Source organism: Mastomys coucha, chromosome X (assembly GCF_008632895.1).
Source record: "Mastomys coucha isolate ucsf_1 chromosome X, UCSF_Mcou_1, whole genome shotgun sequence".
Taxonomy (NCBI): Eukaryota; Metazoa; Chordata; class Mammalia; order Rodentia; family Muridae; genus Mastomys; species Mastomys coucha.
In genome coordinates this window covers 102,707,631-102,726,045 of record NC_045030.1, presented here as the reverse complement: position 1 = coordinate 102,726,045, position 18,415 = coordinate 102,707,631, and the positions used below count along the sequence as shown (strand labels likewise).

The 18,415-nt window shown below is 39.7% G+C and overlaps 1 protein-coding gene across 3 annotated transcripts in view; it reads left to right on the top strand.

Annotated features, from left to right (window-relative positions):
- The window catches only part of Hdac8 (histone deacetylase 8), a 217,253-nt gene that overhangs the window by 63,862 nt on the left and 134,976 nt on the right, over positions 1–18,415 (top strand). For all 3 annotated transcript variants that reach the window (XM_031365952.1, XM_031365961.1, XM_031365965.1), the window contains exons 5-7: positions 4,263–4,375; positions 7,947–8,024; positions 8,572–8,680. In XM_031365952.1, the coding sequence (XP_031221812.1) occupies positions 4,263–4,375; positions 7,947–8,024; positions 8,572–8,680 (300 nt within the window). The remainder of the gene's footprint in view (positions 1–4,262; positions 4,376–7,946; positions 8,025–8,571; positions 8,681–18,415) is intronic.

Here is an 18,415-nt window from a genome sequence, read left to right as displayed (position 1 = left end):
AAAAAAAAAAAAAAAAAAGATGAAATAAACCCTTTCCTCCCCAAGATGCCTTTGATCGTGGTATTTTATCAAAGCAATAGAAACCATAATTAAGACAACTCCTACCCATGATTTCACATTCATCAGTTTCAGTTCCTCATGATCAATCGTGATCACCCAGGACATTAATATATTTGGAGAGGGGCTGGAGAGATGGTTAAGTGATTAAGAGCATTGGCTGCTCTTCCAAAGGACCTAGGTTCAAGTCCATTACCCACATAGTATTTCATAACTATCTGTAATTCCAGTTCGAGGGTATATGATGCCTTCTTCTAACCTGCACATGTGGTGATGGTGGTAGGCATGTCATTTAAAATATATCTGGAGAGATGAGAACATTCATATAACTACATTCATATAACTTTCATTATAATGCATCTTTATCATTGTTCCATTTTACCATTGTTCCATTTTGTTATCATTGCTAGTCTTTTATTGTGCCTCACTTGTAATTTGGATTTTATCATAGCTATATATCATACATACACATGCACATACACACATACAGAGGGGTGGGGGGGAAATGGTATGGGTATACATGCATATAGAAAAACAAAATGATTTTCACTTTCCACAGTTTCAGGAATCCACAGGGGTCTTAGCATATAGTCCTCAGAGATGGGTAATGGACATCGTCCTCTAGTTGTCTAACATTTGACAAAGCAGTAAGCTGAACTCTGAGAAATAGAAATATATTGTGGCTGGTAGAGACATGGATGATCTCATGCAGCATACAGTTTCTGAAATATTTCTGTTGGTAACATTTTATTGCTATAACCTACAAGAAGCCAATTACCACTTCTGACTTGACAGCTCTACCTCTGTGACATAGCAATAGTGACACCACACAAAGCTGATGGTCATAGGTGCCTCCTTTATGATTTTTTTTCCATGAGTCCTCTGAAACTTGGTTAAGACAGGATGATGGGCTATTTAAAAAAGTAATGTTTGGCTCTCTGTTCTACCCAAGGAACAAATATTTCCCACATAAGCATAGAAGTAAAGTGACTGTAAAGGCCCTTAGCTCCTTCCTGAGTGAGACTTTGCTTTCTTAAGGAATCAAGGAATGCAGGAACATATCCCAAAGAAGAGGGCTTTGCTTACCATATGTGAGGCCAGTGGAAGTAGAAAGCAAGGAACTGTGGAAGATAATTCTGGAAAGAGTCAGAATCTTTGTAATCTAGGAAGATTTTCCAGAAGGTAAAGCAAGCCATTCCCAGCTTGGAAGAACAGACTAAGACTCCAAAACCTTTTGTCTTTTAAACACAGAAATAGCAAAGCTAGCTTTTCATCAGTATGCTTGAAATTAAAGCTCTTGTCAGAAATTTTATCAATCACACACCAAAATTTAGCCAGCTTTGGCCTAAAAAAATAAAATTCTTTTTGTGAACCCTCTATACCTTTCTGTATCCACACATATCCCTCTCTTAGTGCCAAAAAGAACACATCCTAAGCACAAGGACCAGAGTTTAGATTTCCAGCACCAATATAAAAGCCCAGGTTGGCTTGTTGCCCTGCCTGTAATCTCAGTGCTTGGGAGGTGGTGACAGAAGAGCCATAGGGCAAGCTGGCTAGTTAGACTAGCTGCATCTGTGAGCTCCAAGTTCAGCAGGAGACCCTACTTGAGTAAATAAAAAGGAGAGGCACTGAGGGAGACATCCAATATCAACGTCTGACTTTCACATGTGCACCCACATGCATGTGATCACATGTAAATGCATGAATGCACCATGCATGCATATGTACATGTACAAATAAGAAGCATATGTATATAAACCCAAGATTTTATGCTAATGCTTCACCATTTCCTTAGAAATAACTGAATTCAACATCAGCCAGAGTCTTGTTACCTTAAGATCTAACAGATTGTCTTAAGCTGATAGATTACAAAAGACAATTACATTTGAAATAAAGTTTCAAATAATGACTAACGTGGTTAAACAAATATACATTTTGTATCCTCTTAAGCATTTGGTAGAAGTAATGTTACCTTGTTCAGTCAATGAAGTTGTAAAATGTTTAGGAAGAACATGCCTAAGTGAAGGAAAAAATACTCCTATATATTATACCTAACACTGATAAATAAGATGTAACTGATTTTAATAAGTTGATAAAGTATTAAATTAGTCTTAATTATTAAAGTTTACATAAATTATATTATCTTGAATTCTTAAAATATTTGCTTTTTTTACATAAGAGTCTCACTATGTAGTCCTGGCTAGCCTTGCCATGTAGACCAGGCTGGCCTTGAACTCACAAAGATCTGCCTGCTTCGTCCTACCAAGTGCTGGCATTAAAAATATACACCACCACACCTGGCGCTTGGCTAGGTTTTTAAAGATTACTTTGTAGCACTTTGGAAGTCCTGAATGTTCAGTTTCCTTATTTTGTGGGACTTTTAGCAATCTTATCTAAACATGTATTTATTTCTATAAGTGAGTGAGACTAAAACTCCCTTAGTCTCAGAGCTTGCTTACTTGCTTGTTGTCTTGTCATCTTCTTTGTCAGCCATCAGTTGTTGTTGTTGTCATTGTCATTTTAATACAGAGAATAAACCCCAGGGTTTTACATATGCTAGTCACTGCTTTTCCTCTGAGCTTTGTCCCTAGCCCTTGGTTTTATGAGACAGGATTTTGCTGTGTGACCCATACTAACCTGCCACTTACGATTCTGTGTCTGCTTTCAGAGTTCTAGGATTACACATGTTTATCACAATACCCCACTTTATGAGATTTTTGATAATCTAATTTGGTAATCCCATCCAGAGGTAGGGAAAGATTACATACTCGCACAGAAAGCAAAGAACTTCCAGAATTGTTGATATTATGGCTATCAGTTTTCGTGACCATCTTCTCGTTCCTCTTTTTTGCCTAGCACTTAGTATTTTATTTTGCAAGTGTTTGATGTTCATTAGGATAACACATTAACTTTTGTTATTATAAGACAGCAGATTTATAAAATGTAAATTTTCAGAATTAGAAAATAGCATGCACATGTAAGTAAGAACATTCAATACTACATATTTAATTTCTCAGGAAATTTGTGGTTGAACTCATCCTTTCTTTTCTTTGGTTTCTTCCCTGTTGTACATGTAAGGGCAAGCTATTCTTTAGCTAGATCAATTTCTGTGCTTCTCTTAGTGATGTATGGCAGTGTCCAGTAATGGTTTTACCAACTTGCTGCTCACCATTGGACCTGTCTCATCAATTTAGCTTGGGAAGCAGAGTATTGTTTAGAATGTGAAAACTCATGGGAGAGAGATTTCATGGGGTTTTTTGGTGGTGGTGGTGGTTTTTTTTTTTTTTTTTCGTTATGAAGGCACTGAAAGAATTTCTCACAGTAGCATTGATGCCATTTCAAATGGCCATACCTAGAATTTTGTTTCAAGTAAAATCTCTTGGCATACAGAACTGGGGTGGGTTGGATGTTTGAAATCTCTATAGGAGCAAAAGAAATTATGGCACTTGGAATGAGGCTTTAAAATAAGTATAATACACTCTTTTCTATCTAATCAGCAAGGCTCAATAAAAGTGTAATAAAAGAGCAAGCAAATGTTGATAAGAGGATAAAGTGATGTGACAGGTCTCAGTGACACTAGGGACAATGGTTTTCTTCACTCCTCATTTCAAAATTACATCCATAGAGAGGCAGCTGCATTAATGTGCCCAAAAGGTTATATGTTTGTCTGTTCTACACTCAGTTTTCATGAATAATAAGTGCAAAAGCATATTAAAATAAGAAACAACCAACTCCTGGGTTATGTTATAGAGTTACTACAACAAATCCAATATCCATTTTCTGTAGAACTGTCTTTAAGTGCCCACCTAGGTCTTAGCTCCCTTAGAGAGGCATAAGTGGAAATCAGTGTTTATCATCATCATGACCCCAGAGAACTACAAGGTTGTTTTTCTTTCTTTCTTTCTTTCTTTTTTTAGTGAAATTGTCAAAGTCTTATTCAATATCATTATAATAATCTAATGCTTTGAAACCTCTGAGATTGTAAGTAGGAAAACATAACTAAGAATTCTGAATATTTACTTTATTGAACTACATTCTCTGATCATTCTGGCCCATTTACTATATAATCCTCATAGGTGAATTTTTGTCCTTCTTAAAAGAAGGGGGACTTTAAGGGACTAGATCTCAAAGGTTAGATGCTTGGCTGTAAAGCCTCCCTTGGACTGCTTTTCAGATGTTGGCTGTAGCAACTTGTTTTCTTGCAGAGATGAAGCATCTGGTTTCTGTTATCTCAATGATGCTGTCCTGGGAATATTACGATTGCGACGGAAATTTGACCGTATTCTCTATGTGGATTTGGATCTACACCATGGAGATGGTAAGTCCTTCAGTTTCAAAGATGCTTCACTCCTCAGACTGCAGGTTTTGGTCAGTAAAGCTACTTCTAGGCAACTAAGAAAAAGTGCCTAATGCAATTAAAATGTTCCTAACTGCCATTTCTAAAGTAGGTGGTGCACAGATTCCTCTGACTAGTTGTAGTTCTTTTCTGCTGCCTAAGCCAGGCACGCTCCAGTCATTTTCTCTCTCTTGTCTCCTGAAGAGAAACTCCACAATAGAGAAATGAGAAGATTGGAGAAAGCTTGCTTAGCATTTACTCCACTGTTCAGGAACCACTTTGGGGCCCTTTGAATGGATTCTAGGAAAACTCTGGGCTCATCATCAGAATTTCTCTCAAGTGAGAATGACTAGATGAAGGACCAGCATTTTGGAGTTCTCACCAATAGGTGGCTACCAATTCATGGAGTGAACACTTTCTTTGTATTACCTACATATATTATCTTGGGATAGCAGTTCATTGCTGGAAACAAAGAATTAACAGAAAAACATTCAAACAAATATCAAAGATAACAGAAAAGTTTCAAACAAACATCATACCATATTGAGAACCATGCCCACTGAATTTCTGACTATGTTCCAGCCTTAATTTAAAATGTACAAAGCTTCTTCATTGCCCATAACAAGGGGCAACATGTCCCAAAGGCTTGTTTTTATATGACCAGTGAGGTTAAGAATGGATTTTCATTTTTGGTGTTTTGTTTTGTTTTTTTGAGACAGACTTTTTCTGTGTAGCCCTGGCTGCCCTGGAACTCACTCTGTAGACCAGGCTGTCCTCAAACTCAGAGATCTGCCTGCCTCTGCCTCCCAGGTGCTGGGATTAAAGGCTTGTACCACCACTACCCAGTGAATTTTTGTTTTTTAACAATGTTTTTTAATACATACACATACATGTATGTATATATGTAAATGTGTGCAGAGACCATAAGTAGTTTGGCGTCCAGGATGTTTACTGTCTAGCCACACGTACTTTGATGACCCATAGCCTAGAGAAATGGCTCTTATATATGACTGTGCATCTAGATGACCTGGGGGATGTCCTTTTAAGTGCAGATTGCTGCACCACAGGTATCGGATACTCAGACTAAGTAGGTCAGACATACAGTCTGCACTGTAAAAGCACCTCACTTATGTCACAGACAACCCCATGAAATCCGTATCCTTTATGGAAACGTATGCTTTCTTTACCTCACCATTCAAGGCCTCAAATAGGCCTCTCCTCATCTTTCTACTCAATGTGCATGTCTCCCTCTTCCAGATGTGTCTCTCTAATCTCACCTCTTTAACTTGCTTCCTTTTTCCTCCGTTGGGCCACTTCCTCCCTCTTTGCAGCCCCCATTTCTACCGATCCATTCACGTTCCAGCACTGCTAGATCCCCCTGACCACAGCAATCCAAGAGTACTCTGGTGCCTCGAAAGCCCTGTATGGTTTTCCTTCACTGGTCACTGTTTTATACTGTATTGTTTTGTACTATTTCATTTTAAAATATGTCTATATCTTCTCTTCCCACAGAAACTTTTTAAGTTCTCCCAGGGCAGACATCAAGTTGCTTACCCCTTTTTGTCAGTACTGGACATATAGTAGCAGCTCAGTAAAGTATTTGTCTTATGAATGAACACATGCTTATGGAATTCAGAGGATTAGTACCAGAGTTCAAAACTAGAGCCAACTCTGCCAAGCCACATAAGAATGAAATAGGCCTGTCACCTGAAACCGTTGTCTCCTTTTGCAGTGTTATTCCTACACCATTTAGAGTTTCCTGTTTCAGCCAACTTTTATGGTGTGTTTCATTTCACTTTATTTCCCTCTTCGGCACCTCCCTTCCAGTGACCTCTGCCCTCCCCCCCCCCAACTCCTACACATTTGCTTTATTTGAAATCTCCCACAATTCTACCACTAGCATCCTGTGATGGCTTCACTGGCTACTCCTACACACCCTGGCCTTTCCCTACCTAACCTCTCTCTTCTTTCACATCCCCTGCCTCTCTGATGACATCCTTTTTAAAGTATGATTTAAAAAAAAAATGCCTGATAGCCTTTCCTGTGCGACAAGATACAAATGGCCACTGAACACATAAATTGGTGCTCAGTACCCTAATACTAATAGAAATTCAATTTAGAGCCCTTCTTCCTGCCTAAGATTTAAAAGAAATAGCAACTGCCACTGTTAGTCATCACAGGAGAAAACAACATTTGCATATAGGATTGGTGGAAATGTAAATTGCCACTTTTCTGGATGAAGAAATCATTAGCATTTCCATCATGTGCCCTGGTTTAGCACTTACACCTCCCTCTGTTGAAATGGTATTTTCATTTATTTTATTCTGTTTACTTAATGCTTTCTGCCTGGAGTCTTTAACTGGTTTTAACTACCTCCCTAGGGCAAAACACAGGGCTTGGGAAATTCAAACATACCTGTTATATACAAATAGACTTCATATTTTTTTAAGGTTTCTGTTGGCCTCTAATAAAGACTTAAATACATTTAGGTCAACACAGAGACAATATCTTTGTTTGAAATATAAAGGAGCACAGTCCGTGGATTTGCTAAGAGTCCTTCCATTTCAGGTGTGTGACTGAGGTCCTCAGAGAAAGGGACGGCATTAGGCAGCGTGGCCAACGCATACGTTTGGAGGGATACTTTTCATTGGAGCTTTTATCTCAAAGGCATCTAGTCATTTTCTGACTGTTTAAGGGAAGAGGAGACATCTGTCTCCAAAGGCTCCTCCCCAATCTTCCTCTAGGCTTTAAAACTGTTTTAAAGCTGCTATTAACAACTGAAGGTGCCCCCTACTCTGGGCATACACCAAACCAGTTTGAAGTTGAGGAACAGCAAGCTCCTTTAAAGTTTTATTACTGTCCTGGGTTTCAAGAATTTAATTGTATTTCTCTCACTTCCTTTAAGCAGTTCCAAAATACAAACATTTGTTTTAGTAAATAGAATGCAACATCTTCCTATGAGGGAGCTGTTAGAGGACGGGACCGTGCCTTTTTTTTTTTTTTTTTTCAGTAGGAAGATGTAAGTTACTGAGTGCTCATGAGACTTTGGGTTATCCGTTTTTTATAACCAACTCTGTATTACAGAGAGGTACCTCATCATTAAGTTTTAAGTAAATAAAGCCTAATCACTGCTTTATTGGTTATATTTTTAAAGGATTACCATATTATAGTTCTTTGGGGGAAAGTCCAAGAATTTAACTAGAAACATCAGACAAAACAGATGATGAATCTTCCTGGCTTATGCCATTTTTCTCTGCTCAGTTCTGTGACTAGAGCCTCAGTCCTGGGCTCTTCTTCTTTCCCACCTTTTAGAATAGAAGTTGGGGTGAAGAACCTGGAAACGGGAAGCTCTGGTTGCCATGAACTGGGGCTATGTATCTGTAATTACTGCAATCAGAAACCAAGAGTTTGTGTTCTTTGGTTGCTCGGTTCATTATCTGTTCCAGCTGCCTTCCCTTCTCACCTTCTTCTCATCGCTACTTGTTAGATTTTCAGGTGTTGAAAGCAGGAATTGCATATCTGACGTGATCCTTTTGACTTTTCTCTCTGGTAGGTGTAGAAGATGCCTTCAGTTTTACATCTAAGGTTATGACTGTGTCCCTGCACAAGTTCTCCCCAGGATTTTTCCCAGGCAAGTCAACTGCACGCTCCCCACACATCTCGTGTCTAGAGACTATAATTTTTACATGTTTCTTATATCTTGTTTTTATATAATCCCATGCTGTTATTTGTGCTGTTCTCTGCAAAATTTTAACACATATCAATCACTTCAAGTGACAATGACAAAGGGAATGACAATGAATGCTGTTTTTTAATTCCAGGTGATTTTTATGGCCTGTCAACAGATAAACCACTTACAACTTTATCAAATACCACATGTAATTCTGATTCATAACTGCAAATGATATGTGATATTAGCTCTTATTGTTTTATTTCATCCAGTAAGATATGTTAATATTTCTCAATTTCCTTATTATTTTTCCACCTCCCCAACAGCATTTATAGTTATTATTTCTCTAGATTATTTTTCCAGTTTCATCTTCTTAGAGAAACCCAAGAATTTAGAGTTGGCCTCCTGTTTGACCACTTTGCTGTTCTGAACTGCTCTAGGACAGTCCTTTGTGTTTTCTAGTGCTTGTGTTCTTAATGACTGGTCATGGCGTTTCTGTCTTTTACAGGAACAGGTGACATGTCTGATGTTGGCCTGGGGAAAGGGCGATACTACAGTGTCAACGTGCCCATTCAGGATGGCATTCAGGATGAGAAGTACTATCACATCTGTGAAAGGTATGGCGGTGCCACTGAGCTAGGTGCAGGTAGATCGGATCTCTCTGAAGCTCCGTGTTTCTCAAGCTCACAATTCTTGTTTTCGAGGAACATGTGGAAATGAAAACCCATGTATGCTCACATCTCTGGTATCTTTTTTTTTTTTTTTTTTAAGATAGGGTTTTTCTATATAACCCTGGCTGTACTGAAATCCTCTATGCAGACCAGGCTAGCCTCAAACTAACAGAGATCTGCCTGCCTCTGCCTTCCAGCTGTACCACCATGCCCAGCTCATGTAGCTTTTAGATACTACTTAACTATGCTTGTGTGATCTGGTAACTGTCCCCTGTTAGAGAGCGCTAAACAGTTGGACCAGAGACAAGAGTTTATGTTTGACCCAACCTGCTATACAATATGATGAAGACTATCCCAGAATAAAAACTTTTAAGCTGTCCTAAGGAACCCATACTTTCTTGCATGTGTGTGGCTTCATTAGCCTGACGGTGTATTTTGTTTTTTTGTTTTTGTTTTTTGTTTTTTTTTCTCATAGAGACCTGTTTTCCTCCACTGACATGAACATTAGAGTTGATGTTAATTATTTACCACTCATTATTGTGTCCTACCTGTATACAAGATTAAAAGTGTACTCAGAAAGCAGAGAACCAGTAAGGAAGGGAGGTTGGAAAAGACGGGATATGTTTCCTGTGCTGGAGATAGAATCCAGGGCCCTGTATACACTAAGCTTCATTCTTCCCCAGCCCACATTGCTTTTCCCCCTAGAGTTAAGAATTCAGTTACCAAGCTACACATATACAGGCAGACATGGTTTGATTTGTAGACTATTGGGGTTGAGAGTCCTACAGAACAGAAGGAGGCTAAGCTCATAGTCATCAAAATTAAGATTGATCAGGTACAATTTCACAGTTGCCAATGGCAATGGACAAGGGAAGCCTGACTACAAGTGCACTAGTCAAGCTCACTGAAGGTAAGCAGTGCAGATGGGAACACTTTTAATCCCTACCCCCACCCAGCTCACCTTTCTCCCAGTTGCTGGTAGAAACCAGGGACTTCCCAGAGGAGCCTGCCTGCTCTGGCCCCCGTCACAGGCAGTTGTGTAAACAGAGTAGAACTGTATGAGAAATAAAAACTTCAAAGGTACCTCTTAGCTTAAGGGACTTGGCGAGGGGGCTGGCAAGTCATCCTGCAATCATGTAGCAGCACTGACCTCTTCATAATCTCCATTGTGTCCCTAGGATAACTCTGTATTGTCCGGCTGGAAAACTGTTGGAGCCTGCCACTGATGGCTTAATTGCCCTTCTTTGTTCCCCTTAGGCTTTGTTCTGTCCTTGAGATGTGCAGATCAGAACTGCTTATATAACCTTACCAATGAAGATGGCCTGTGGTTCTCTGTAAAAGGAAAATTATTTTGTTTGTCTTTTAATCTCCTTCTTGACAGTGCCCAACATTTTGTTGGCCTTTTTTTTTTTCCTATTACCATAGCAGGACACTAAGTTATTCTTTCCGGGGACTGTCCACAGGGTTTCTTAGAGTTCTTTCCTGTGTCTTAATTGAAAAATCACCATTTACCAGCCTGCAAGTATAGTTTGGGATATCTGGCCTTCGCTAAGTGGATCGATCACCTTACATGTGCCCCTATTGAATCATCTGCCAATCATAAGACCTCCTGAGATTCTCTTTTATCCCCCATCAGCTTGGCATTTCACTGCCTGTGACAAAAGCTGAACATTATGTGCAGACTTGAGGATTTCCCAGCTTCTACTCTCCTGAAGGAAGGCTTCTTTTTATCCTCAAGTGGTGAAAATGTCTCTTCTTCCCTATATTTTCTTTTCTGTTTGTTTGTTTTATGTACACCAATTCCTTAGAAATGATTTTTCAAAAGTTAATGTGGCGGTTCATGTTTAAAATAGCCTGGGTATTAAACATGATTAGATTAAGCATTTAAAAAGTAAATAGAGCCCCAAGGTTACATATTATTTCCCTTCACACAATCCATTCTGCCGCAGGCATCCTGGTAGACGGGTGGCTTTTGTGTATGTCAGGCTAACATTCATTAAAGATTCTTCTAGCTTGCCAACTAAAGAACCAGACGCTCATCGGTTTATACATGCAAGGATTGCCTGTTAAGCCTCATGGGCAGTGCAGACACTGCTCATCCAGAATAACAGGCTCCAGGTTCTCATAAAGAAGCACAATGGTTGCTTCCTTTGTTTTGCTTCAGAAGTCAAGTCTGTTGACGATGGCACCTCGTCAGGCACCACGTCAAAGTGCCTCTCTCTCCAAGGGTGTCAGGAAGGCTTCCCATGACAAGTATCTGCCCCACCATTATTGACTTATACCTGACATTCCTGTCACAGGAAGGAAATATCCTTCTATAGTAATAATAATAATAATAATAAAGCCCCCAAAAGAGGTTTTGGCACAAAGTCTCCTCCCCAAGCTCTCTAGGAATAGACAGTTCATTTGATGGACAGCTGACTTGGCAAAACTGGAGTGCCAGCTCCCTGGCTCTCAGGTGTTCAGGTAGTAGATAGAGTACAAGGAAAAAAGTGGTACAGAGAAGACAAACCAATCTTTGGCATCTAAATAGCTTCGCATAGTTTAGTAGTAGTCTCAGTGACTATCCTCAGGGTACTTCTACCCTAGCATGGTTTGTAACAAGAGGCCCTTACACTTGGCCATGGTTACAGCGCCTACCTCAAAAGACACATGAAAGAGGAGTTGCTGATCTTTTGGGAAAGTCGTGCAACCCTTCTGCTGTGTCCTTCTCACCTAGTTTGCTCTGTAAGCCAGCTGGTTCTCTGGCTCATCCCTCACTACAGAGATAGAAAGAAGTTTATCATTGGCACATGCGGATGATGCTCAGCTTCTGGGTTGTCTCTCACTTGCTAGTTTGTTTCTGAGCTGGTTTTCTCTGTGGGGTTCATTGACACTCATTGCCGTGCCTTCTTTCAATACTGTCTTTTCTTCCCCTTTTCTTATTCCCCTTTATTTCTTTCTTTCTTCCCTTTCTTTTAAAGAAAGATTGCCTTTTCCTTGATTGTAACTGTCATACTTTGCCACCTAGTCAGGCAGGGACTTAAAAGTTTCATCATAACAGAGTACCCCTACTTATTTAAAATTTCTTCTTGTAATAGACTGGATATGGAAATACTACGTGAATGTTTTCTAATATCATCAAAAGAGCTGAAGGGTTTTTTTTTTTTAAATGACAATTTCATGTTAGCTATCCCTGGGTCATTTGACATTAAAGACAGAGGTCCATGATTTTATACAAGCATCCTGTAAGTTTTATGGGAACTAGTAGAATTGGCATTGTAAGTTGGCCCTTTATCAACCAATATAAAGGAATAGAAGCATTCCTATCTTCAGCATGTCACTTCCCTCCAATGGAACCTTGTGGCTCCAGTATAGAGACTTTATATAAACCAAGACAGTATAATTTCACCAAAGTCACTGCCAACCCAGAATAATATACCCATACTGTACTCACAAAGTTTGGAGGAAAGAAATATTAAGCATTGTCGTCTAAAAGTACGAATAGAGCTAGAGGTGTGACTTCCTGATAGGGCACTTACCAAGCATACATGAAACTCTTTTTCTGAAAGTAAAAATGTTTTATTAAGAATATTGAACTGCACATCTTTGAGATCACACAGACACTGCATAAATATATTACCAAAAGAAGATGCTGTTGAACATATTCTCCATTAAGAGGACTTAGGAAAACTTCTGTTACCTCACGTTCAGTAACAGTCTGTGTCCATATATGAAGATTTGCTAAGAAGAAATGCCAACCTATCCTGAGAAATATTCTTATTCTAGTGAACTATGGTTTGTATGTTATTCATTAAAATAAAAATCTACCCATAGTTGGGCCTTGGGCTATTATTCACCTATGTCCTGTAGCTTATATTGTGTAGCTAACAACTGCAGTAAACTTTGGTCTCAATCAAACATAAAGAAAAATTTAGTTACTTAGAGACTCATAATGCCATATGAGTCTCATAGGCAATTTTTAAACTCATAATCTCCTTTTAAAATTTGTTCTCACTTCTAACTGTGTATGCATGTGTATGGGTATGTATATCTGACTGCAGGTGCCTGTGGAGGCCAGAAGATGTTGACGCCTCTGTGGCTGGAGTTCCAGGTAGTTGGGATGTGTCTGACATGGGTGCTGGGAACCTAGCTCTGGTTCTCCGCAAGAGCCATGTTTCCAGTCCCACCCGACCTTAATGTTCTTACCTCTCTCCATTTAGTTGTAACTTAAAGGGTTTTTTTTTTTTTTTTTGCATTTTGGGAATGAAATTAATATTTGTTTGTTTGTTTGTTCATTTGGCTGGTTGGTCGTTCGGTCAGTTAGTGATTTTGTTATTATTTTGGTTTGGTTTGGTTTGGTTTGGTTTGGTTTGGTTTGGTTTTTTTGAGCCAAGGCTTCTCTCTGTAGTCCAGGCTAGCCTGAGTTAATGATTTTGTTACTATTTTGCTTTGGTTTGGTTTGGTTTGGTTTGATTTTTTTGAGTCAAGGCTTCTCTCTATAGACCAGGCTGGCCTCAAACTCACAGAGATCTATCTACCTCTGCCTCCCTAGTGCTGCAGTTAAAGGTGTGCTTCACCATCACCCAGCTTGGAATTAATTTTTTAGAGCTTATCACTTGATTTTTGACAACATTTGTGGTTTTGCTACTGGGCTAGACTGGATAGCTAACCTAGAGAGTACTTGTTCTTTAGCACAGCACCTGAGCTAGAATGTAGCTTCTCCCCTCACACTCCTTCATGTTAGCGGGGTTGTTAAAGGAATACCATGTCCATCTGTAAACTTTTATTCTTTGGTAGAATATCTTGTATGTCACTCACATCCAACAAAGAACGGGAAAAAATCACACCACTGATTCTTAATGTAGTGTTTTTCAAGTGTGTGTTTATAGCACAAGAACTATTGTCTAACTGGAGCATCACCTTGGAACTAGAAGTCCTTGGTGTTTTAAATGCAGCATTAGTTCCTGTGAGTCTCAGACCAAAATTTGCCTCTCCAAAGACACTCTGACCTTCCTGCAAAAGAACTGGGTGGATCCTCAACTTTTTATAGTTTATGAAACATTAGTTAACATGAAGGAGAAGGGTGAGGGGAGAAACTTCCTGTGTGCCCAGGTGCTGGGCTGAACATCTGACATGGATTTCTATTCTGGGTATGTGTGCATGTTTAAATATGAAAAAAACTACTTTATTCATTCATTGTACAAAAATGTATCCTCTACTGTGTAACAGACACTACACACTAGGCACTTGGACAGGAAATAAAGCAGAACTCTGTAAGCTGCAGCTTGGTTTCTAGAGTGTACTTAACTGGGACAGGAGTAGGACTGCATCTACTAAAAGCATGCATTGTGTCATTTCATCTTTGTCACATCCTACATGCTATAAAAGTGGTCAGACATCCAGAAAGGAATGAAGCCAGACTTTGGTTTTTTTGTTGTTTTTGGTTGTTTTTTTTTTTTTTTTAATTCTCATATATTGCATCCCAATGGTAGTTTCCCCTCCCTCCCCTCCCCTAGTCTCCTCCCTACTTCCTCTCTCCCCTAGATCCACCCCTCCTTCTGCTTCACCTCAAAAAAAGAGCAGTCCTCCCAGGAATATCAACCAAACATGGAAACCAGACTTTAAACTTGTGTCTTTCCCTACCCATTGACTATGTTGTCTCTAAAGTATCTCATGGAAGTGTGAAAGTTAACTGTTACATACAGTGAAAAGTACCATCTCTTAAGAGTTCTTGGAAACTCTTGGGTCGTAGGACATTGCAGAAATCATTTTAAAAAATAAACCGTTTAGCTTTATCCAAATCGACCACATGCCTCTCCAATAAACAAACTATTGTGGGTATGAATATGCAGCTGAGATTTGGGCAGAAAATAATCCCTTACTCTTCCAGATTTAATTTGTAGTTTTTTACACAAAAAACAAGAATAAATGTTCCCAGAATTTACAATTTACTTCCTAGATATGGAATTCTTTTTTTGTTTGTTTGTTTGTTTGTTTGTTTTTCAAGACAGGGTTTCTCTGTATAGCCCTGGCTGTCCTGGAGCTCACTTTGTAGACCAGGCTGGCCTCGAACTCAGAGATCCACCTGCCTCTGCCTCCCAAGTGCTGGGATTAAAGGCGTGCGCTACCATTGCCCAGCTAGATATGGAATTCTTGATTACGGTTTGAACATGGAAACTGTGAGTTCTTTTTTTCTCTTCCTGCTGTAGAAGGTGAGTGGAGTCACCTGTCATCTTATAGAGCTCTCCCTGGAGAAGTCCATCCTTTTCATGTACCTTTTTTTTTTTGACTGGTTTTATGAAAAATTGTTTACTTCTATGCATTTTGTCTGGCAAAACTTCTGGTAGGTACCTCTTGGTCCTGGCAGGAGGCCATATGTCCATATAGGGTAGAGGTGCTCCATCCACACTCGAAATGAGTCAATCAGTAACCTACTGAATAAAATGAGAAGCAAAAGATATCACTAAGGGAGATTTAATGGGAGTGTTTCCTTTCAATGTTGACTTTTAATGTTAATATTTAAAGAAGAGATATTTTAATGGCGATAGGTTTTCTTTCATTATAATGACAGGGCAACTAGAAATTGTCTTCTACTTGGACTTGCATCTGGCACTTGGCCCTCCGTCTCATTGAAATTTAGAAACAGGTAGAGCATCAGTGAAAGAGAACCCAGCAATTATAATTTACTCCTTTGGGTTTCATGATGTGGCAACAGCAGTACATCACACAGATATTCATACATACATATTTTAAGCAGTACGAATATTTCAAATCCCCTTCAGTTTGATGAAAAGGGATGGACTCTTCGAGAATTTGTATTTGAGTACAAATAATTACATAGACTTACTTCCATCCTCATCTCCATTTTCATTACAATCAGAAAACTGGCAGAAACTCATCACACAATTATCCTACCTCTCTTTTCATTTGGGTCACAGCTACACTGCGTGGATAATCACTAGTCACTTTGGTCCAGTAATAAAGGTAACAAAAGCTGCCAATTCATTCTGTAAGCCTTGCATCTGGAACTTGGCCCTCTGTAACTAAGGTATTTTTATTACATGCTTTTGTTCGATTTGATAAACTTCTATCCCGCCTCTCTGTAGTGTAGCAGATGTAAAATTGCCTATTGTTTCTGGAAAATAGATGAGTCAGACACTAATTAGATTCACTGATAATGTTAGCCACAGGTGGAAGTGAGGCCAAAGTGGGCCGTTCATTTATTCTTCCCGGTTTGATGTGTCTTTTAAAATATTACATTCAAAAGGCTTTAAAGAGCTTCACAATGTAGGATAATTTGGAGGGAGGGATCCTGTGCTTCATTATCTGAGTTGTCCTGAGCCAGCAAGCTAACCATGCATGTCTGGAGGACTCGTAAGAGGCTGTAGTGAGAGCTAGTAATTTCCCTCACCTAGTTGTTAGGGTCTGAAATGTGTGTGGTTAGAAGGCCATGCCATTTTCATTTCTGTCTCCTCTCCTCCAGACTTCACCTGACCCTATGAAACAAAGACGTCTTCACAGGTGACTTTTTCCCATGTAAATTAAGGAAGACAATGTTCTGAGATTCTGTGAAGGGTCACTGTGCCACTGTGGGGCACATTTTCTCTGTTCTCTTCTTGGTGATGACTGATTCTTTGGCAACAGTTTAATAAGTTCTGATGCTAGAACATATTCTGATGCTAGAAACTATCCAGAGGCAGGAAGACCTTGTCCTAAATGGAAATCTTGATAATCATACTCTTTAACGCAGGGCTTCTCTGAAAAGGATCCCAAACACGAATAGGTCTGTGTTCCATGCAATGTTCTAACATCAAAATTCACACTGTTCCCATTCCACTTCTCTCTCCACTGTGTGCCTCCTACCTCCACTGTAATTCTACCCTCCCCTTAGTCTTTAGCTGATGCCCTGCCCCTTCAGTCCAGCCTAGGCAAACTGTTTAAGCTGTACAGAAATGTTAAGGCTTTGAATGAATGCATCTACTGCTGCCTTATGCCTAGCAGCTGCTTTGATGCGTGAGCTGGCTTATGTTGCCTTGGACCCTACCAGAGGGTCACTTAAAGCTAGAACCTACCACCTGATGAAAAAGCCTGGTGCTGAGTTTAGGAGGACCTTAGCATGCACTCTTGCCTGTTGTACTCTCAGGAAAGAAGCGTAGCCACTGATATTTTTTTATTTTAAAAATAAAATAGCCCTATTAACTAACCAGATAAGTTAGCAAGTGAAATGTGGTGGGGAGTGGGGGAGTACCAGAGAGAAAGGGCAATGTTTGCCTGAAGATGCTGTGGGAGTGGTTCTGTGGGAGCTGGATGTGAAGGGGTTTGTGTGTACCAGCTCCATGCAGGAGAATCCCAAGGAGATGGGGAAATGGGGAGGGAATGGGGGCATCTTAAATGTATGAGGGGTGAAGCAGAAAAATATCTATCCTATTTAGATATAGGCAAGCCTCACTAACTCAACCTAATTAGAAGAAAGCCAGTCTGAATCATGGAATATTTTAAATGCATTTTTATTACTTTCAAGCATTGGACATGCTAGTAATTCAAAATAGACTAACAGCATAGAACAGCACCTCAGGGAAGGGGCTTTAAGAATCATTTGTAATTAGCATATCAATTATTTGTATGTAAGTGGATGTGCACAAAGTGCATAAAAAGTTTATTCTCCTAAGTAGGACAAACATTCCCCAGTGCACTCCTGTTTACACTATTAATTTGCTTAGCCAGCCCTTTTTGTGCCAAGATAGATGTATGTAAGAAATGCTTATTTCCTTAGGGAAGAATGAATCGCTTCCCTGTGTTTAGTCCAGTAACTAAGAAGCTGAGCGCCATTTGATTGGTTTGGGATTTCCAGGATATGGAGTTTGAATTTGCATACAGACTAGAGAGATTTCATCTGGAGAAGATCTGGCAGCCATTGCCAGAGACCCAGTTTCCCCATCTGGATTTCATTGAAGTGATCTGGATTTCATCAAGCAACAGGACACTGATCCTAAATGATCCACCAGACACTCTAACGTAGACATGTTTAAAATACATCCTGCCCCAGAAAAATAACTGCCAAAATATGATAAGTTGGAGTTACTCTATGTGCAGTACTTAAAAGTAATAAAACTGCATTTCTTTTTAAGTCCCACAAAAACCATGCAATAGCAAGTTAATGATGGAAATCAATCCCCAAACTCTTTCTCGAACACCTCATTGTGTGACAGCATTGCACCGATTTCCAATCATCTGGGAGAGGATATTATATTGTGACGAGCTGCACCAGGTGCTAACTATATGGCAGGATTTCGCCTTTGAATCTCAGTGAGGCCCTCCTGCGTCCAAAAGGACAAGGAAGGGCTAGGGGCATGTTTATTGTTAACAAGTCATTATTGTCCACGTAAGTTTGCAAAGCAGTGTGATTGCATTGAAAAAGAAATTTTAAAAGGCAGGAAGAAATATGATTAGGAAATCAAAAGCAGAGCTATCTGCCTATATTTTACCCTGCATGAACTAATGTATGCTCTGGGTAAATTGTGGATTCTTCGAGGCTTAGCAAGAGAGTAGAGACAAGTGTGGAGAGCATCAGTGCAGGAGGGAAGTCCACCCACCGATGGTGCAACTACAGCTTGGAATGGCTCCAGCTCTCCCCTTTCCCCAAAGGCATCACTAGCCACGGTCTGCAAAGGCCAAATAGCTCTTTGGCTTCCAATCTGA